This window comes from Plectropomus leopardus, chromosome 21, assembly GCF_026936395.1.
Source record: "Plectropomus leopardus strain MGB_pleo_1.0 chromosome 21, ASM2693639v1, whole genome shotgun sequence".
NCBI classification, from domain to species: domain Eukaryota; kingdom Metazoa; phylum Chordata; class Actinopteri; order Perciformes; family Serranidae; genus Plectropomus; species Plectropomus leopardus.
The window spans coordinates 7,968,980-7,990,741 of NC_142196.1; the positions used below are offsets into that span (position 1 = coordinate 7,968,980).

Sequence of the window (21,762 nt, forward strand, 5' to 3'; positions counted from 1 at the left end):
AACTAAATTTCACATCACACTTGAAATTAAATCATCTGATAGAATGCTCTCATGTACAGAAGCAACCAGGACTTGTGTCACCTAGGTCTGAAAGGAGTGTCACATCAGTGCGATGGTGTTGACACGACCTGTCCAGCGCCTGACCACGACCTTTTCTCAGCTCACTGCCTGGACAGACAGAAAACACACCACACGGCACTTCAGGTGATTTGAGGATAAGGACATGAGTATGGGTTAAAGCATTAAGAGATTGTAAAGTAACTGTAGAAAAGAGGTGATACGGGGAAAAGAAAGAGAAATAATATATTTAATCAACAAAGCCATTCCAACATGTCAAGTGTTTACATGCATTTTACAAGCTATCATGTCTCCTGGTCAACGCAACTCTTCTTTTATCTGTAAAATGTGACAAATCACATGTAAAACATTACTGAAAATTCCATTCACGGGTTTGAGGTTAATTACACATATTTTGGCATATTTTTGAACCTTGTTCATTTCTTTGCATACAGTAAATACAGAATGAAGGTTCAGGAGATGCATATAAGGAGTAGATATGAGGTATTTGGGTTAATTCAACCCACTTTTCTAGGATGGGTCAGGAAAATTATAGACATTAGGGGGCTTCAGTTTGTAAGAATTGAAGAAGGACGACACTTGATCAGGCAGCTCTGCCAGGACACTCTGGGCAAGGGCCACACTGTTTCCCTGAAACGACAATGTTACAAGAATGAGAGGAGAATCAGAAATCTGGATTGCGAATGTATGACTTCACATATATATACACATACATTTTCCTCCATATCAATAAACACCTGTTAGACAAAATGATATTTGATTATAAAATATCCTTAATTATAAATCCCTTGTATGTACAGACGACAGCTTTCAGGGCAGTATAAAGGTATGCTTACTTTGAAATCCCTGAACGGCACAAACTGGACGATGTCTCTAGCGGCAACATCACCTCTGGGCGAACTCAGTAGTTTGTCATCACTGTCGAGGAACTCCATTTCGCTGAAGTCTGCCCCGCCCACACCCACTATGATGATAGACATGGGCAGACGAGAGGCCTCCACAATGGCAGTGCGTGTGTGGTCCATGTCTGTGATCACTCCGTCTGTGATGATGAGCAGCACAAAGTATTGCTGCAGATAGAGAGATGAAATAAATCAAACAGGGACGCAATCATTTCTAAATTTCTTTAATTTAGATCTTATACCGAACCCTAGTAATGAGTCCATAAACCTGGATATAAATTAGAATTTCATCACCTCCAGTTCCCTTGTCCCAAAGTCAAGGGTTTGTTTGAATGGTTTTTGGTTAGAAGCCTTATATAAGGTCTGTGGATAGCACAAGCTTAAGAGAATTTAATGTTTTGTTCTACGACATATAATATGTCCGTAAATACCACACTTGTAAACCTTAAAGCTTTTATGTTTCTTCACAAAGGTGGTTCTAACAAGTGGCTAAATGAGAAGACAGAATACCATCAAGCCGAACAGTGCCAAACATGGCTTTACAGCCTTGTAGTGGTGGCAATGCAACCACAGATTAGTTGTTTTGTAGCTTCATATAGCCTAGCATTAGCTTTTTACTTCCAGAGATTGGTAGTAGCACATTCTGGTCGACATTTGTGGCTGACAGAATGACCTTCACATTATTCCAGGCAGTATTCCTGTCTGACAAATACTTGTGCCTGACAGAATGGCCTACACTGCATTTACACAAGTTATAGTCCATTCCAAAAGATATTTTGTACCTGACAGAATGGCATACACCCCTATTTCTGCAGTTCTGCACTTCTTTTTAAGTGTAGTTTAATATGGAGTAGGTCATTCTGTCAGGTATAAATATCTATCAGAATGTACTGCTTACCTGTATGAATAAGGGGATAGGTCATTCTAAATATACAAGCAGTAGTCTACTACAGGTAGTAGTCCATGCTGATCAATATGTATACCTGATGGAATGAACTACTCCATATTTATGCAAGTAATAGTCCATTTTGATAGATATGTGTATCCGACAGAATGGCTCACACCATATTTAACTACATTTATAGAGGTAGTAGTCTATTCTGATTGCTATATGTTCCTGACAAATTAGGCTTCTCAACATTTAACCCCTGTGGTAAAACATCAACTTGTGGATTAGGAAAACAGTTCTCAACAACAACAAGACATAGTTTTTTTGTCATCTAGTCATGCCCTCAGAACTGAGTCTAACATATTTTTTTTGAGGAGTATCCTGTGATTTCACATTTGTGATGTTTTTTTGAGAAAAGAATATGGCGACTTACTGAAGCCACATTCTGCCGAAGAGCTTGTCTGGCAAAGCAGGCCACGTGGTTGATAATCGGAGAGAAATTGGTGGGGCCCCAGAGCTTCAACTGGGGGAGACACTCCTGGTAGGCCCTCACAACACCCTCTATGCCTGCATCGCAAAACACAAATACATACAGTATAAAGCAACACGAATGCAACATTACCGTACAACACTGGACACTCAAACCCAATCTTTGACTTACCCTCACAGAACGGGTTTGCTGGATCGAAATTGACAGGAAACTCGTGGGACACCTATAAACATAGATAAATATATAAGTTTTACTGTACAGTTAATGACAATTTTACACAAACTTCCTCCGTTTGAGGATGTTCATGACATAAATAGAGGCACAGTTTGCTTGTATACAGTATGTGTGTAGTCTGACTGAGTCAATAAATGTCTGATGTCTAGTCTGTAATGATGATTTTAAAGGATTTCTATAATTTTTCATACATGCCATAGGGGAGGGACCTGGGCTCCAAAACCAAAGACAGGAAACCTCTTGTTACTATTTAAAAAGAATACAGATATAACATTGGTTACACTTATTGATCAAGGCACATCGGTCAGTACATTAAAGGGATAGTTTGGATTTTTTGAATTGGGGTTGTATGAGGTCTGTATCCATAGTCAGTGTTTTGAATACAATAGATGCAGTAGTACAGCCACAGGAGACAACAATGTACTGCTGAGGATGTCAGCAAAAATTATTCTAGCCACCTAAAAAACATAAGAACGACCTAAAAAAAATCAGTGTCAGTTGAAGTGCATGCTACATTTAGAATATTGTCTCCGCTTTATCTTACCTTCAGACAGCAATTTCCACCAGGGAACTAAAGCTGTTGTATCACTCTCACTTTAAAGCAAGATGCTATTGAGAAAAAGAGTAACTTAACATCGCTAAACACTGGAGTTGCTGGTCTACAGCTGCCTTGATCAGTTCATTTTTTTGTTATTGTGTGACTTAATAAGCTAAATTGTTTTGTAGCATAAAACTTTAAATGTCACTCATTAGAGTCTCATTGGGACTCTACTTAGGTGGCTGAAATGTGCTTTGCTGCTGCCTCCGTCCACAGCCATACATTGCTTCGGTGTCGGTATTCCTGCCTGCTTCTCCAAACTGGGGGCATGCTGACTGACATCTACTTTCCGTAAAACAGTGACTATGCATACAGACCTCATACAACCCCAATTCAAAAAATCCAACAGTAAACAAACTGCAGTATCATCATTGTAAGCAAGCAGACATAATGATATAGAAGTTTTCAAATCAGAGACACAGACAGAATTAAAGTGGTAGAATAATGCAGGATGAAGCAGAGTTAAGAGATTACCTGTCATAGTCCTGGATGACATTACCCACTGCCCAGATGGCCGTCAGGTACTCATTATAGCCTTCAGGGTTGATGTAGTGGAGTGACTGGGGAGACTTGGGATCCCCGTTGGAGCCTGTAAAGTCAATGGCAATCTGGCAAGGGTCCAAGAGAGGATAAGGATTTAGATAGCTGCTCGGTGACCAAATGCAGCACAGAAATACTTTATGTGGTATGTTATATACTAAACTTCTGCAAGGTCAAATAAAAAATAATAACTTTATTTATGTTTGGTTGAAAGATGTGATCATGAATAAAAGAACTGAAGTAACATTTTGCATTTGACATTTCTAAACTCACGGTGAAGTTGAACTGACACCCCCCCATGATGTAATCCAGGAAGGTGTACTCCCTCACCACCTGAAAGAGTAAACACTATGTTACCTGCGTGCAGCAGTGCACAATGTAGTGACCCAATACAAATTGGCGAGACAAGTTATGTTTGAATCAAGAACACTTATTTCTGGCTGTCCTAAAAATGCATATTCTAAAATTTAATGAGAAGACACAGTCGCTTAGTGAGAGAAAATAGAGTTAGATGGCCTGAATTTCTTAATCATTACCTGGCAGCTCTTGACGGCAATGACCCCAGAGTTTTTATAGTTTCTCTTCCTTAACTTTTTTGGGGAAACGCACTCAAATTCAGCCTGGGAATGAGAACATGACACATACTTACGTCAGTTAAAATAAACATACCTGGCCTTTTATAGTTGGAATCTCTCACACACACACACACACACACACACACACACACACACACACACACACACACACACACACACACACACACACACACACACACACACACACACACACACACACACACACAAACGTCTTACCGGGCAGATGTGTGTTCCTGTTTGCATCTCTGCAAGTGTGGTTCTAAAGCTCCCAATGAGGGCATGGGAGCCGTTGACACGGTGGTCGTAACAATCAACCTGAAGACAAACATCTGTTGTTGGCTTTTAGTTGGTGACAAATAAAAGCCAGAAACTAAATAAGCTTCAAGACAGGATGAATAAATTAAGGTGGATGTAATTTTCATAAGTCATCATTACCATTTTTGCTCAAAGTCATCACAACATGCATTTCAATTTTTATTAAAAAGCTTTAATATAAGTAAGTGCTAAGTAAATGCCGGCATGTAAACATCTTTTGAAAGGGGATGTAAATAGCATGTGTTTTTTTACACTACTCAAGAAAACCCCTCTAAACTACAATGATAAGGGACTGTTCATTATTTTTGAGAGGGGAGGGGGTGGTGCAAAATGTGTGAGGGACATTCAACTTGAAATGTTCATGTTTTGTATTTATTTTAAATATCCCCAGAACCCCAAATCCTGCAAGTGGGTTTGAAAGGCATGTTTTCTTCAAAAATCTCCAAAATCAGACCATTTATCATAGACAGAAAGTGTGAAATATGGTTATTTGTGGTGAAGATAGGGTTAAGCAAAAATATTTGTAGCTCCATGTTATGATATATATAAAAAACCCACAATAATAATAATAATAATAATAATTAAGTCACACCCCTGACAACCCCCTATTCAGATAAATAAAGTGCAGTCCCTACATTTATCTAATTATAGAGGTGATATACAAAAAATTGAAACATTCACTGCAGTATTCACTATTTATGCTCAGCAAGGAAGCTTCATACCAGTCGATCGTATCATAAATTACACACCTCACATGCACAAATTATCAATAACATTTCATTCTTATTTATCAGTATAAAAAAGTCAATGCAATAGGAGTCACTTAATTAACTAAAAAGAACAAAGCAAAAATGCACACCTTCAGGGGGGCACGTTATGCGGATGACGTGCATACAAACACACATCGCTTATCCAGCTGCGTCGTAGAACGTTTTAAGTTTGGGAGCATTGTAAAATAAAAACAAAATTCAATTACAAGATGAATCATTAGTATGTTAGAGTAGCATGGACAACAAAAACTCTACTGTTAGGGAAGAAGTTAATGGGCTGCATTTTACAGGGCTTATTGACTCAAATGGTGGGCCAAATTACCTTTACAGGTTTCTCCACGTCACCTCCACAAAGAGCTCGCAATGAGATGCGGAAGGGTCTCCATATTGGGTTGAGGTTGTTGTATACCACCTACATAAATGGGTTTACAATGAGCCACAAGTGAATGATAATTCTATGCAAACAGAGGATGTGTTGCTGGTAAATATGTGTACCTCTGTTCTGTGGGCCAGCTGCCATCCAGTTTCTGTTAACTTGAAGAATTCCAGGAAAGGGTCGGACCACCACAAAAACTGAACAACCATACCCAATTAATGATTCACAGTACTTCACAATATTTAAGTAAATCAAAAGGTAAGGTACAAATGACTGTTTTTGTCAATGGAGTCTGGCTTGGAGGAGAGAAAAGAAATGTTTCACTTTTAGTCCAGTTCCACTGTCTGACAGCAAGGTTGTGTGTTTGGGAAGTCCTGAGCATAAATGAGACTTGGATTACACTGCACGAGTTCTGTGAAAGCTTGTAAACTGATTTTTTAATATAGTTTTGTGGATGTTGAACACTGCCCCCTATGACTTCAATTCATTTGAAATATTTAAGGTTTTGGGTTCTTCATTCACTTGAGGCATGCAAGATAATACTGCTTTTACAAACTGAAGAAAACACAGGGTGTGAAATTGATAAATAAATGGTCATTTGGGGTTTGGGGTTGGGGGCGGGAAGTAATCATTTTATTATTTAAAAGACCTTCATTACCTTTGTGTCCAGTCTGCGGGCTGACACCTCAAAGTTTGCCACTCTGGTGTCTGTTATTTCCTCAGCACAGATCTATTAAAAAAAGGGAGAGACAAAACTCAAAACTCTTAAAGGTTTGGGGATTTTGTACTTGAAAGTGGACCGCAGCCTATTTTTTGTTTTCCTTTTCAAGCCTGAAAGTGCGTAAAATCATACAAAGTTTTGTAACCCAGTTATGACACATTAAATTATATCAAACGAAAGAGAAAGGAGCAACAAATCAAAGCTCAATACATCCAACACCAGACAGACTGTGATGTTTTGCCACTATCTGGCTAATACCAAAGAGTGATTTCCTTGATCAGACATAGCTGTGATCCTGGTTATTTACTATGATCACATCAACAGTATTAATCTTTTAATAAGCCTTTAGAATTTTAACTACATACAACACTTAAAAAACTGCATGCTAGTTTTGACCACATCACCACTCACAGGACCGTAGATTAGAGTTTGTGTGCGCATAAATCTACAGTGAGCAACTTTATCTGTTATTATAAATACTGTCTTCCTGATATACTTGTATCACAACTTCCAAAGCACACTGCAGCCACTCTGTCTGTGTGTACATCCACAAAGAGAGGTCCTCAACGCAACTCAGGCATAGATAATAATTTCTGTGTCTTGAAATGAGAAAATGAGAAAAGAGTATACTCACTGTGATCGTCCCACGACCCGCAGGCTTCTTGTTCTCCAGCAATAAAGGTCGAGTCATGTGCCTGTTAGAAACAATCTGGACACAAAATAGTGCCACACAACCATGAGTAGGTGGAGAAATGTCCAAAGTTTTCTTTTAAAATTGTACAAACTGAAGCTAACCTGGCCCAGGGTGCATTCAATCTCCCCCAGAAAGTCATCGTCACTCAGGTCATAGGTGTCGTTGTCAATATCATACACGCAAAACTTCAGCCTCTGCACCATCTCGAAATAGTAGTCGAGCACAAACTTCTTGGCAAACTTTGGGTTCAGGCAGTTCAGGATCATCTCCGTGCGTCCTAACTGATTGACAAAAGCAAACAAACAAACTAAAAAACCAACACGATGTAGACAATGTCAGATAGCTTTGGCAAAATCAGAAGCCAAATACATACACTGAAACACATAAAAGGGAACAACATCAGCAGTTGTACCAACAATGCATTCAGACACATCTGTGTCACATAAACTGCTTGTTCAAAATAAGGTCTTAACTCATATACATGCAGTACTGAGCTAAAGTCTTAGCCCACCTTAAACTTTGTTATTTTAGCAAGGTTACAGTAATCATACATATTCATTTCTCAGCAGTCTCTCTACTAAAATACATCCAGAACATGCAGGAAATATGTACACAGAATTAAAAATGGGAAATAAGCTGAAGTATTTAGTGTGACTTCACCTTCCAGCATGTCTTGAACTCTCTTGGGCACACAATATGAGATTTACTGGTATAACCTAAGATTATTTAAGAAAACTTCAGGATAATCAGCCCAAGAGAGTTCAAGAGGTGCTATGTGTGAAGGGAGGTCACAGTAAATACTGACTTCAGTCTGTAGAAGTCTTTTTTTGGTGTTTTATTACGTTCTACATGTTCTCTGTATTCTTTGTTTGTATCTTAATGAAAACACTGAGAAATAAATAAATACACACACATATATATATCCTGTGTGCAACTTTGCTAAAACAACAAATCTTTAGTGGCCTTTAGCAGCACTGTAACATGGTTTTTTTTTTTTAACCCTTCCCCTGGGACCTACTACACACCTCATACCAGTGGGAGCCTGATGTGTTGATGTACAAAGCACACAGAGGGTCGGACTTCGAGAAGACGTCCATGTCCATGAGGTTCTCACAGGAGATAGACAGCTCCACCTTGGTGGCAAAATGGGTGGCCCCTGGCCTTGGGGGCCCACCTGCGGCCATGGCAGCTTATTGTTCTGATGATCAAACAGATTCACCACAGAAAAGAAATATTATCAGAGGTGAAAGTGACTAAAGGACATACACTCCAGTGCTGTACTTAAGTGCAATATTGCGGTATTGTTCTGCTGTTATATACTTCTCCTCCACTACATTTGAGGGGGGGAATGTACTTTTTGTACTTCATTAACAGGGGCCACTCACCATAATAACTGCTTGAAAGGAACTGTGTGTAAGGTTTAGGGGAATTTAGTGGCATCTAGTGATGATGAGTGCAGATTGCAACCAGCAGAAACTTGTCCCAATTAGGCCAGCTAACTATGGTGGCCAACAAGAACCATACAAATGACCCTATCTAGAGCGAGTATTTAGGTTGTGTGTTCTGGGCTACTGTTGGTGCAACATAGCGATCTCTGTGAACGAGGACCCACTCCCTATCTAGATATAAACAGCTCATTCTAAGGTATCAGAAACATAACAATTCTTTTTTTCCAGGTGATTATACACTAAAGAAAACACGCTTAATACATTATAATCCTTTTCTGCCAATATTTCCCCCTTTAAGGGGCCTTTCAGGGACTATACTTTTTTTGGCCAGGGTGTGACTCCTGAGTGACTTGCATGACCCCACCTTCATCATATTACAATAACCATACTTCACAGTTTCTGGCTCTGGTAAATTATGATTGGTAAGATTTTTGAAAAAAAAACCCATGCCTTTAAAACCAACTTGTGGGGTTTGGGATTCTGAGGGTATTTTAAAGAAATACAAATACAATATACTGAATGTCGCTCCCTGAGCCAAATCAAAATTAGAATAACCCCCCCCCCCAGGGCTCACAAAATTACCTAAAGTGCCTCCATGGACTTAAGTCATATCTAGACAGCGGACGAAATTTATGACAATGTAGGTGCTCGCCAGGCACACACGGCAAAAAAGTTTTCAACCTTCCGGGTTTACTTCTGCAGTGGCCCACTAATATGCTCAGTAGTGTTTCTCCCACTGGCCCCGCCTGTAAATTCCCTCTTGGCACACAGATTTTACATTGTTGCAGTTTTTTAAATGTCTTTTTTTTGAGCTCTAGGAAAGTTTTAAAAATTAAAAAAAACTCCATGGATCCATAGTTCAAGATGTTCTACCAACAGCTGTACAGATGTCTCCTTTACAGCGGTGGCGTATGGGGAAAATCCCATGTTTTGAGAAACATGCAAAGAAATCAAGCCAATTTTCAAGTTTCGAATGGTCAAATAAGTCACAAATGTGAGTGATGTTACTTCAGAATCAGAATCTAGTTTTATTGCCAAGTACATTTACATATACAAGGAATGTGACTTGGTGTTTGGTGCAAAACAATTAACATAAAGGAAGAATAAAATAGTGAATTTAAATAGAATAGAACATAAGATAAAAAAAATAAAATGCAATATAAATATATTAAACGCCAAAATATTCTATATTGGCATTTATTTTGAGGTCCTGGGTGATGATGGTTCCCAGGAGGCAGAATGACTCCACAGTGGAAACTGGGGATTCCTGCTGAGTCCAGATGCTTGAGGATGAAGTGGAGGTCCAGGTTGACTGCGTCATCTACAGACCTTTTGGCTCTGTAGGCGACCTGCAGGGGGTCCAGGAGAGGGTCTGTGATGTGTCGCAGGTGTAAGAGTACAAAGCGCTCAAAGGACTTCATCACCACAGAGGTCAAGGCAGGTCTGTAGTCATTGAGTCCAGTGGTCCTTGGGTTTTTAGGGACAGTGATAATGGTGGAGGCCTTGAAGCAGGATGGCACGTGGCATGTCTCCAGCGAGGTGCTGAAAATGTCTGTAAACTCTGGAGACAGCTGATCGGCGCAATGCTTCAGGGTGGAGGGGGAAACAGAGTCTGGACCAGCTGCTTTGCAGGGGTTCTGTCTTCTGAAGATCTCATCTCTCTCCAGGATGGTGTTGCTGAGGTGAGGGGGGAGGGGTAGCTGGGGTGGATGTTCATGTTGAGTCCTGGGCCCCTATTGTGATTGGGGCGGCCGGGGTGGTGACTTGTGGAGTGGAATCATCATGGGGGTTGGTTCCAGGACTGTCCCATTGTTTTTCAAAGTGTTAGTAAAACTCGTTCAGGTTGTTGGCAAGGCGTAAATCATTTACAGAGTGGGTATCTGTATCTGGTCAGCGAGTGCGCGCTGTGCCTCGTGCACGTTGACCTGAAGTGGAATGTAAACACCGACCAGAATGACTGAAGCGAACTCACAGGGAGAATTAAATGGTATGCAGTGAATGAAAAAAAGTTTCTAAACCAGAAGAGCAATGCTTTTTTATCACCGTCACATCAATACACCAGCCACTGTTGACAAAGAAACAGATTCCTCCACCGCCAGTGGCATCTTGAACACACCACATCACACACGCCACTTGATATTTTACGGTGGGGGAGAGCCGGAGTATTGTTCATGATGGTGACAGCAGTTGGGAAGAAACTGTTCTTGAGTCTTGAGGTTTTGGTCCTGAAGGACTGCAGCCTATTGCCAGAGGGAAGGGTCTCAAAAAATTTGTATCCGGGGTGAGAGGGGTCCGCCACAATTTTACCTGCATGCCTCAGGGCCCTGGAGGTGTACAGGTCATAGAGAGATGGCAGGTGGCAGCCGATCACCCTCTCTGCAGTGCAGATGATACGCTGCAGCCTGTTCTTGTCCATCGCTGTGGCTGCAGCGTACCAGACTTAGATGGAGGAGGTGAGGATGGACTCAATGATGGCAGTGTAGAAATGCACCATCATTGTCTTTGGCAGGTTTAATTTCTTCAGCTCCCGCAGGAAGTACATCCTCTGCTGGGCTTTCTTGATGAGGGAGCTGATGTTCAACTCTCACTTGAGGTCCTGGGTGATGATGGTTCCCAGGAGGCAGAATGACCTCACAGTGGAAACTGATGATTCACAGAGGGTGATGGGGGCGGGGGCTGCAGCGATCCTTGCTAAATCCACAACCATCTCCACTGTCTTCAGAGCATTGAGCTCTAAGTTGTTCTTGCCGCATTAAGTCACCAGATGGTCAACCTCCACCAACACCGACCAGAATGACTGAAGTGAACTCAAGGGGAGAATAAAATGGTATGCAGTGAATGAAAAAAAGTTTTCAAACCAGAAGAACAATGCTTTTTTTTTTTTTATCACCGTCACGTAAATACACCAGCCACTGCAAAGAAACAGATTCCTCCACCAAGAGTTGGAATCCTGCCAGCTGCAGCGCAGTCCGGTATTAGGTCACACAGACAGGTTTCCGTGAAGCACAAAATACAGGATGAAGAAAAGTCTCTGTTTCTTCTCATCAGCAGCTGGAGTTTATCAAATTTGTTGCACAATGAGCGCACATTGGAGAAAAATATGATCGGGAGCGCTGTGCGAAGTCAGCGCAGCGCTGATGGAGAAGCACGAACGCGCCGGCCCTTTTTCCTCCTTTGAGCGCACCTTTGACCTCAATGTCCAATATTTCCACGCATTCCGTAAGAAACATGGGAAACAAATCCGGTGGCGTTGAAGCCGTTATGTTCATGAGCTCTTCTCTGGTGAAAGAACTCTGTGTTTGTTTAAAAAAACTAACATTAACACAAAAAAAAGCCAAAACAATGCGCACCAATTCATCGAAGTAGCCATCCGCGGCACTATCTTTAACACACCACACCACACACGCCACACACGCCACTTGATATTTTTCTGTGAGCACCTGTATTAGCAGTAAGTATCAGTAAATGCAGGAGCAATACCAGGTTGTAATGTTGAGTTTTTACATTTTTAACAATGTAACGTGACCGTTAGTCCACCGTTAACCTTATCTTTACCTTTTATAACCGTAGCAGTTATCACACAATAAACCTTCAACGGGACACGATGTATGAAGAGTCTGTAGGAAAAAGTGAGATAAAGACAACAATTAAAATTTGTACAGTGCCCATAATATAATAAAACACATAAAACTTGGACTAAGTAGGAGTTTTCCTCCCGTTATATTCGCTAACGCCAGTTTTAGCTTAGTGTTAATTAAATCAAACGGGCAGTGCCTGTCAAGTGGGTGTGGCAACGCCTGAAGCACTAAAGCTAATAACAACCTACATATTGTCCACCAAAGTTACACGTATTATTTCATTATAGCAGCAGAAAGCTAGTCTAGACTTATTTACCTGTGTTGTTGTTGAAGAAATATAAAATTATGCCCGCCTCTGGTGATTCATATGTACGTAACGTTTATCGTTATCTGAGTATCTGACAAGAACAGCTGAGCAACCCGGGGGAGGGGCCGACTCACAGCGGGCTCAGCTAACTGACATTAGCAACTCAGCTACCTAACTTATTCTGTCCGCTTTGGTGTCACACTCGGAGCTAATTTATGTGTGGCAGACACATTTATGCTGATGAAATGCAACTTTGAAGTGACACTGTGATGTAAAAAAAGCTAACGTGAATTTACAGCGGAACTCTAATACGATTTGGTTGTTTCTAGTCGAGCACACTTCAAGGGGACAGCTATTTTCCGTGGTGCATTCAACAAAGACAGTTTGCAACAATATTTTTAGGCTACTATTTTAAGACGTTGAAGCTTATTATCATTTTAGACAGCATTTAGGATATCCCGTGTAAATGTTTACCAAGTTATGAGTGCGTTTATTTTGTTTTGTTTTTTTGGTCTTGAAACTAGTATTGACTACAACATTTGGGAAATGTAGTTTTTGAAAATATTGCGGTATTATGGGAAAAATGTTGTTTTCTGTGTTTTGTTTTAGGAGAGGCTGCAGTATTTGTAAACGTCTTTACGTTTTCTGAAATGTTTTGTTTGGGGACATGTAGTGGTTTAAGAAATGTTGCAGTATTTAGAAATGTTATGGTGTTATGGGAAATATTGCAGCGTTTTAGGAAATGTTATGTTGTTTCCGAAATGTACTTTGTTTGGGGAAATGTTGTAGTGGTTTGGGTTGTGTTATTTTGTTTTTGGTAAATGTTGTAGTGTTTTCTGAAATGATGAAATATTTTCTAAAATGATGCAGTGTAAACACCAAACAGTCCTGTAGAAGATTAGAAATTATTTAAAATTAGAAAATAGAAAAATATGAACACTACTCAAGATTAAAATTGAATATACATGTTGAAATTTCACTACATGTTTTAAGGCAAACCATACAATAAAACAGGCTATATTTTGTGTTTATTTGTTTAAAAGGATCCCCATTAGTTGCTACCACCATGGATCTATTATAAATCTACCACAGCAACAACTAATCTTCCTGGTGCCCCACCATAGGACAACTTCACACAAGAGCATATTCAAGAAAAAGCAGATTGTTAAATCATAATTTGTATGTCTCATCCAAAACCCAAATCCCCTGACCCGCCCAGTAGGCTATATTAGGGGTCAACCAATAATGATTTTTCAGGGCCAATGCCAATACCAGTAATTAGTGGTTAATGAGACTGATAACTGATATGCATATATAATAAAAATGATTTTTTTTTTGTTAATATTTAGAATTTGGAATATAACAAACTCCAACAAAAACTAACTTTGCTTAAATAACTTTAGCAATGTAAAATCAAAACTGAAATGTTCAACATCATATAGAGCAGGTTACTCGCAACTGTTTTTGATAATGTCAAGTGAAAATTTAAATTAAAAATGAATAAATAAATATTGCTCCCTGTGGTTTAACAAAGCAAAAGTTCCCTCCATGCTGACACTTTCTTTGCACTTTTTAATCAATTTTAATCTATTAATTAATTTAAATTTTTGGCGATCATTAAAATTAAACAATGATACAGATAATCATCAAGATGTCAAATATCAGCCGATAATTGTCCAGGACGGTAAATCAGTCGACCCCGTATATCACCCCATCCCTAAGAAACACCATCTATTTAGTGAAATTATTCCATGGCAACAACAAAAAGTAAAAACGATTCAGACTGGATGAATTAGAATGAAACTATTTTCATTAAGAGGCAAACATCCCCGATAATGATCGTTTTGCAACGTTTTCTGTTTGTGCTCTTGAATGCTCCCTGTTTGTATTTTCTGACCGGTCTCTATAAAGTTTCGATTTCGTCGTCAGTATTGGTGAGTGAGCGATTGGAGGTTGATTCAATGGCTGGGATAGTTTTAAAGCGATGTGTGAGCTGGACTTTACTGTCAACATCTGGTGCAAAAAGCATCAGGATCAGAGGGACAAACCGGAACTACTGGACAGCTTTAAGAAGGACTGCCACTGTTCTGACTGTAAATAGCAATGCCTTTCATTCCTGCTCACCATCAGTGCTATTATCATGCACAACACTATTAGAATCGGTCATTTTCGCTACTAACAGATTCTCTAAATTTGTTACTTTAGCCTACGCGTTGAAGAACAAGGAGGCTGATGTTAAAGCGATAGCTGAGCCTGTATGTTTACATAGGTGTATGTTTTGGTATGTAGGTTAAAGGGCAGTGAGACTTTACTGCTGCCAGAGAGCTGCCGATCAACACTGCAGCTTTGTTTCAGGATCTGTTTAATTATTACTCTGAGCAGGTACAGTCTGATATAGAGGAAGACTATGGTAACTAGTTATATGTAAAGTAATTAGGAAGTGCTGCAAAACGGGAAAGGCAATTCAAATAGTTTTTAAGCACTGAGGAGGGAGTTATGATTCTTTAGTTAGCTTCAGTGGGGGACATTCAAGTTTAAATTGTTGTATTTTATGTTTATTTTAAACATCATCAGAACCCAAAATCCACAAGTGGGTTTTAAAAGCATGTTTTCTTTACAAAAATCTCCAAAATCATACTATTAATCACAGCCAGGAACTGTGAAATATGTTTATTTATAGGAAATATGATTATTTATGGTAATGGGATGGTCGTTCACTTTCCCACAGTCACTAAGGGAGGTTCAAGGAAAGGTATTTGTAACTCAAAGAAGGGGCATGATCAGTATTGGGAAGGTTACTTTTGGAATGTAATAGCTTACAGATTAGTAGTGACTTTGTTAAAAATGCAAAGTGCTTAAATTTTGCGCTCAATTTTATCTCTTTGCTAACCGACAATGTCCAAAAATCTGCCAAAAGAAGGCATTCCTGCACGGCAAAAAGATGTAAAGCAACAGAATTAATGTTTTATTAAACATATAAACTTTTTACTGAAAATATTTTTTTCGTATGTAACCCTTTGGTAATCACCAACATGCTGATTAGTAACTGTATTTTATCGTAATCAGTTGTAGTTAGAGAGAAAATATATGCATTGTGTTACATTAGAATGTGTTAGTTTTGTTTAAAAAAATATATGTAGCATATATAACATTTGCATGTTATTGCCGTGCAGGAACCATAACCCTGTGAAACCTGCACTGTTCTTGTGTCACAAGTATTTAAACCTTTCAACCATTTTTTTCAAAAACATGGTTAAAAAATCAATTAGCTGTAAGAAACATTCCAGAAATTGCAACAACAACAAAAAAAGTTGATATAGAGAATTGGTTTTTTTTAGGTGAGTGCAATGACCTGGTGTCCTCACACCGTTTCTGTGGTGTGAGGTAACCTCGGGTCAACTGAGGATGATCACCAAAAATAACAGCCGTAAAATAGAGGAGATTTACGTAAATGCAGATCTATGGAGAGATTGACTTTATTCTGGGCTGTTGTGGGCTATTCTGGGTTCTCTTGCATTAAGTAATAACCACCTTTAACTCTGATGTAGTTTGCCTCATGTATAAGTTCCCTTATGCATGAGACATGGTCCCCTGGAGGAGAATTTGTGATATTGGGCTGTATGAATAAAACTGATTTGACACTTCTTTTCTTGTTTACAGAGCAGAAGAGCTGCATTTCTCCTGGGGCTCCCGACATTATCCTGTCTGACTTACGAAGCTTATCACAGAGTGCAGAGTTCAGCCGTGGTCCATGCTTTAGAAAAAGGTAGCTGGCAAACTGGGCTAAATATGAAGTATCTTTCAAATACAGATTTGATAAACAAACATGTTCTTTCCCCCCAGAATTCAGTTGAAGAATACCAAAATCCTAAACAGCATCCAAATGATAGACCTTAAGAGCTGGCAAAGTTATGGAGGCCAAAAGAATTCAAGATAACATTATAGTAGTATTTATAGAAAAAAATGAATACTTTACAGAGCCTCTAGAGTCCTAAAAGATTGATATTTTTTCATCTTGTACACAAGTTATTATTTGGCAGAAATATGTCATTATCTCGTGAGAACAAGTTATTATCTTGAGTGCACAAGTTATTTATTTTTCGGTAACAAGGTATTATCACGTGGAAAAAAAATGATCTTGCGTGCAAAAGTTGATTTCTTGTGGGATCGAGTTAATCATCTTTAGGGCCAAGTTGATTATTTTTTTGGGAACAAGTTCTTATCTTCTGCGAACACAATCTTACCCCGTGGGAACAATTTGTCATAATATTTTTTGGCATTTTTTATTTTTTTTTTTACAAGATAATGATTTCAAGTTTTGGGGCAGCTTAAAGGAATAAAAAGAGAGATGTAGTTGAATTTGGTAAAGTGCATTAGGAACATTTCCGTCTAAATGTAGCTGCTGTTTTGTGTGTTTGTGCAGTGGAGGTGTTGGAGCAGGCTGACTACCTGTACAGCTGTGCAGAAACAGAAAAGCTGTACCAGCTGCTGCTGCAGTACAAGGACAGGTGAGGAGAAAGTTCGGTCACACTCCGGACAAAACCAACTCTTCTCTGTTCTCACTTTTCATATTTCCTCTGTTTTTCCGTCTGTTCTCACTGGAAGTTAATGGAATGTTTTGGTACACTGTAATATTTGATATTTTCATCTGTTCCTATTGTTTTTATATTGAAAGTTAAGCACATTGCCCTCTGCCACATTTTCATTTTTATAGTTACCACCAGAAAGCACCAACATTTTATACACATTATGAGTCTAAGTTGTGATTTTTGTTTCCTACCAGTGATGACGCGGAGTTCCTGTGGAGGCTGGCCCGGGCGTCTCGTGACCTGTCGCTCCTGCCCAACATGGAGGCGGAGCGGAAGAAGCAGCTGACGTTTGAAGGCTTCGAGTATGCAAAGAAGGCACTGGAGAAGGATGACAAGTGTTTTGCGGCACACAAAGTAAGACACTGTATTTAATTCTCACTCCATCTGGTTTTTCATAGAAAAAGAAGTTACCTACCTCATAAGCACATCTGTGGTCAGGATGTTTGTGTCTTCACGACTGTTGGTGACAACCACAATGAAAGAAACTTACTTTTTGCATTGATTTGCTGGATTTTGCCAAGTTGATTAGCAGATTTAACACAGGGTGGTTTCTTTTAAAAGAGCTGTAAAGATGCACTGAGGTCAGATTTGACAAAGCCGTCTTCCCTCCTGACAGTGGTACGCAGTCTGCCTCAGTGATGTCGGAGATTACGAGGGAGTCAAGGTGAAAATTGGAAATTCATACATCATCAGGGAACATCTAGAGGTGAGAGGACATCTGGGTCAATGTCATAATGTCACATTTAAATGTTTTCTGAAGAGAAACATGTTGCTTTTTTTTTTAGAGAGCCATTGAGCTCAATCCCAAAGATGCCACTTCGTTACATATTTTGGGTTACTGGTGAGTATCTCTCTTGTTTTGTAATTTTTTTTTTCCAATTCTGTTGTGTCAGGAGCATCTAAACATTCAAAATACATAAAGCCAAACATGGATACAAACTTGCAGGGCCATAATCACATATTTAACACATTTTTGGCATTGGAGGGACATTTTTTTATCTATTCCTTCTGCAACCCAATCCTAGGAGAAAATTTCAGAAACTTAACAGCTAAAGTGACCATTTTCGAGTTTTAGGGAGCCAGTGTATGATTGCACAAACCATGACCTTCATATTAGCATTTTATGACACATTAACACAAAATCTATAACATTCAACAGTGATGTAGGATATGTTTCACTTATTCTAGTGTGAAAGTAATATAATAGAGGCTGTACAGGGTTTGAAACTGATGTCCCCACACATAACAGCCAACAGTATTCATAAGTCTCTCAATTATACATTCAAAAATATGTTACACAAAAACAGCACTTGTAGGGTTTTTATGCTTAATTTAAGGCAATTTCTTTAGTAATTTTTTGCTATTTTTGGGTCATGTCTTAAGAAATCAAGCCAGTTTGCTCAGGTCTCAGTCACAGAGGTATTATTTAAAATATTTATGTCTTCTCTTCCAGGTGCTTTGCTTTTGCTGAGCTGCCTTGGTATCAACGCAAGGTGGCTGCAGTCATTTTTTCATCACCACCCGTGTCCACATATGAGGAGGTGAGGACTGCTCCGTCAACACTGCTGTCCCTTTGTCTTGTCACTAACTGCACATTACTGACTGTTAAAACAGCTTCAGGCTGAAACAACCTGTTTTTTGTCATGTTTTTTTTTCAGGCTTTGGAATTTTTCCTGAAAGCTGAAGAAGGTAAAAGACAGGGTGCTAATAAAGTTACTGAGGCATTTACTGTAAAAACGGCTGATCTGTTGGCTGCAGCTCAGATTCTTAAATTAGGGCAGCGCTGTGCTTGTGCAGGATTTCTTTAATGGTTTAAAATGCTTCAATTAATGTGCATTTCTATTTTTTTCTCAGTTGATCCGAACTTTTACAGTAAAAACCTGCTAATGCTCGGAAAGACCTACATGGGCATGAAAGACACAGAGAGAGCTCGGCTCTTTCTGACCAAAGCAAAAGACTACCCTGCTCACACACTGGAAGACAAAGAGGTACACACGCTAAAGCCCCATATGCATGAGACTAGTATTACCAAGGGACATCATGTGATTTCAAAATTACTCCTCCACGTCTGTGTTTTGTGTGGTGCATCTGCACAGGACAAGCAAAGTCTGTATTTTAATCAAATTGAGATTATCCCTTGAATGTGTTGCACAGTTATGTGTAACTCCACTCTGCATAACTCAAACACACTACACTGCACTAAAAGCATTCATGCTACCCTCCTTTTATTTATTTCATAAATTTGGGTTAACCTTTTAAAACCTGGAACATCAGCTTTTTTTGTGCTGCGTTCAGACGTCTTACACAGGCATTTAAACCTGAGACCTGAGCAATTTAAAGAAAAAGGTTTAAATTAAAATAAGCAACTTGGCAAGAGATGTTCCAAAAATTGCAAGAAATTAGGAAAACCTGACAGGAAATTAGTTTTTAAAAAAAAGGAGATTATTTTAAATTGATAATCATTAAAAAGATAGGGAAAAATGTTCAGAAGATATTTGTCCCTTTTTTTTATTTTAGTTTTTTTTTTGAGGAAAATAGTGTGAATTCTTTAAAAACATGGGGAAAAAAAGAATAAGCAACTTGGTAGGAAATATTTTGCACATTACAAGAAATAAAGATTTATTTTTTAAAAAGCTAGGGAAAAAGCAAAAAAGAAAGAAAATAGGGAAAAACTATATTTATGGTTATTATAATACATTCTGCCACAGAATTATCACAAATTTAATAATAAAAAAACTAATGTTGAAAAATAGTCATAATTTTCAGGTAATTTTCCTGTTTGTTTTACTAATTTCTTGCTCATTTTTGGGTTATTTCTTCTGTCGCTCATTTCCCTCATCCCACGTTTTTGAAAGAAATCAATTTGCTGAAGTTTCAAAAGGTAAATCTCAGAGAATATTATAGATTGGCTAATACTAGCCTTAACAATGACCTATTTGCCCTAATCCTAACTGCCACTAGCCAGTGGCTAGTTGCTACGGCACACAGTGGGAGACATTATTATGTTGTGAAGGGATGGGCGTAAAAAGCTGCCAATAAATAGCTGAGGTGTGACTTTTCTCACCCGGTCATTCCACTAAAAATATCATGACAAAACATGGTAGGTAATTTGCAGGGGTTGACAAATCACAGACAAGATTGAACCTTTGAAATTATTACAGATAACTAAAAGTATAACAGTAAAACTAGTCCTGTGTGACAAGTGTTTAGGATTACTAACTGTAGATTTACTGTGTTTTCATAATTACCTGACACAGATGTGATATTTTAACTGCGCAGAAGATGTTGAAATACCTCCAGGTATCAGGATGCATGAATCACACGAGCTGATGTGAACACACTCATTTGGTTTACAGTACTTTTGTTCCTTTGCAGGTCCATAAAGAGGCTGTCGACCTGTTGAAGAAACTAGGATGAAGATGTTATTACCACAGATATCACAATATTTATGACCAAATGCCTTGATATTAATTTTGTGATATTATGCGGTTTAGAAAGTGGGTGAAGATAAATAATATAACAGCGATGGCAGTCCACGAAGTTCATAGAATTATATAACTTTACTCTAAAACAACCTTAGAAACCAGGAAGACAACACTAATATCCAAAATCTAAGATGTTATGTAGTCTTACTTCATGATATGGATATAATATTCATATACTGTACAGCCTTAATAACAGCTCAGTGGAACATGATGCATTTGGGGACTTTTGGACAGTTAATTATTGCTAATGAATCTTCATTTTTAAATCTGATTCTCTAATAATTAATAACACAAAACTGTCTAATCATTCAGCCTCTAGTTAACTTAAAACTACATCATGCAACATTTCACAGTGAGGTAGTAAACAGGATCTACGTGGGCCCTGCAAATCTTTTCAAGCCTGAATTTCTCCTCCACTGGCATTTCTCTGATAATGTTTAAGATATTTTCACTTTTAAAATTCAGATTTGTGTTCTGAAAACGGAAGAAATGCAATAAAGAGAAATGCAGGACTGTGAGAAGTAGATATTGACAGATATTGTGCTTCTGGGGAAAAGTTGCAGATTGTTAATTACATGCTTAGACGTGCTTTTAAGTAATGTAAAAAAAATGATTCCCAAACTTAAAATGAATACCAACAGCTCAAGAAATAATAACTGCCTTCTCATATCACAGGATTTTTTGTGTGTGTGTGTCTTGTTTTTGTATAAGCATTTACTGTGTTTTACGGGAATGCCGATTTTTTTCCAGATCAAAATAACAAATAAACCTTGGCCACAAATACAATTTAAATCTTAAATCTAATCTTAAATTTAATGTTTGCTGTTTTTTCACCAGCACAGGATAAACTGAGCTGGTTTAATGAGACAATAATAACCTGTTCCACATGACAAAAGTCCTTTGTTTGCAAGGAGGTGATTTAATTTTTTTTAAAAAAGTGTATTTTGGCCTGCAGCTATAGGATGCAATATCAAAGTTTGTTGGCATTACAGTCATAAACATACTGACTGAACTAAAAATAAAGTCAAACCAGCTGTAAAGATGGTAAGATACATTTATTAAATATGGTTCTTTCCACAGGCAAGATCCAATCCAAACAAAGACTAAACCAAAAGTTGTTGTATTTTCTTTTTTTTTAAGAACTGAAAAAAA

General features: G+C 38.6%; 2 protein-coding genes across 3 annotated transcripts; one reads left to right on the plus strand and one right to left on the minus strand.

Annotated features, from left to right (window-relative positions):
* Positions 1-293: 293 nt before the first annotated feature.
* LOC121960574 (copine-3-like) lies at positions 294-12,692 on the minus strand. 2 transcript variants are annotated; one of them, XM_042510356.2, is made up of 17 exons: positions 12,546-12,692; positions 12,207-12,268; positions 8,229-8,401; positions 7,305-7,484; positions 7,144-7,218; positions 6,447-6,518; positions 5,908-5,985; positions 5,735-5,824; positions 4,544-4,666; positions 4,268-4,351; positions 4,005-4,064; positions 3,666-3,799; positions 2,785-2,839; positions 2,531-2,582; positions 2,303-2,436; positions 915-1,148; positions 294-708 (listed from the first exon to the last, which is right to left on the minus strand). In XM_042510356.2, exons 3-17 carry the CDS (start codon positions 8,385-8,387, stop codon positions 589-591), a joined length of 1,650 nt encoding a protein of 549 aa, XP_042366290.2. In that variant the 5' UTR covers positions 8,388-8,401; positions 12,207-12,268; positions 12,546-12,692; the 3' UTR covers positions 294-588. The 2 variants fall into 2 exon arrangements, with proteins under 2 accessions (XP_042366290.2, XP_042366291.2); XM_042510357.2 differs by having other exon boundaries at positions 4,544-4,642; positions 12,546-12,691.
* A 1,755-nt stretch (positions 12,693-14,447) lies between these two features.
* Positions 14,448-21,287, plus strand: rmdn1 (regulator of microtubule dynamics 1). Its single transcript, XM_042510755.2, has 10 exons — positions 14,448-14,629; positions 16,197-16,302; positions 16,960-17,044; positions 17,320-17,479; positions 17,742-17,831; positions 17,911-17,966; positions 18,579-18,666; positions 18,784-18,814; positions 18,980-19,113; positions 20,501-21,287. The coding sequence occupies exons 1-10, from the start codon at positions 14,498-14,500 to the stop codon at positions 20,540-20,542; spliced, it is 924 nt and encodes a 307-aa protein (XP_042366689.1). The 5' UTR covers positions 14,448-14,497; the 3' UTR covers positions 20,543-21,287.
* Positions 21,288-21,762: the final 475 nt, after the last annotated feature.

Coding starts and splice junctions, on each gene's coding strand:
- rmdn1 (XM_042510755.2), top strand. CDS start 14,498: ATGGCTGGGATAGTTTTAAAGCGATGTGTGAGCTGGACTTTACTGTCA. Junction 17,480..17,741: donor AGTGTTTTGCGGCACACAAA/GTAAGACACTGT, acceptor CCCTCCTGACAG/TGGTACGCAGTCTGCCTCAG. Junction 17,832..17,910: donor TCATCAGGGAACATCTAGAG/GTGAGAGGACAT, acceptor TTTTTTTTTTAG/AGAGCCATTGAGCTCAATCC.
- LOC121960574 (XM_042510356.2), bottom strand. CDS start 8,387: ATGGCCGCAGGTGGGCCCCCAAGGCCAGGGGCCACCCATTTTGCCACC. Junction 5,825..5,907: donor AGCTGGCCCACAGAACAGAG/GTACACATATTT, acceptor CCATTTATGTAG/GTGGTATACAACAACCTCAA. Junction 709..914: donor TGCCGTTCAGGGATTTCAAA/GTAAGCATACCT, acceptor TTGTCGTTTCAG/GGAAACAGTGTGGCCCTTGC.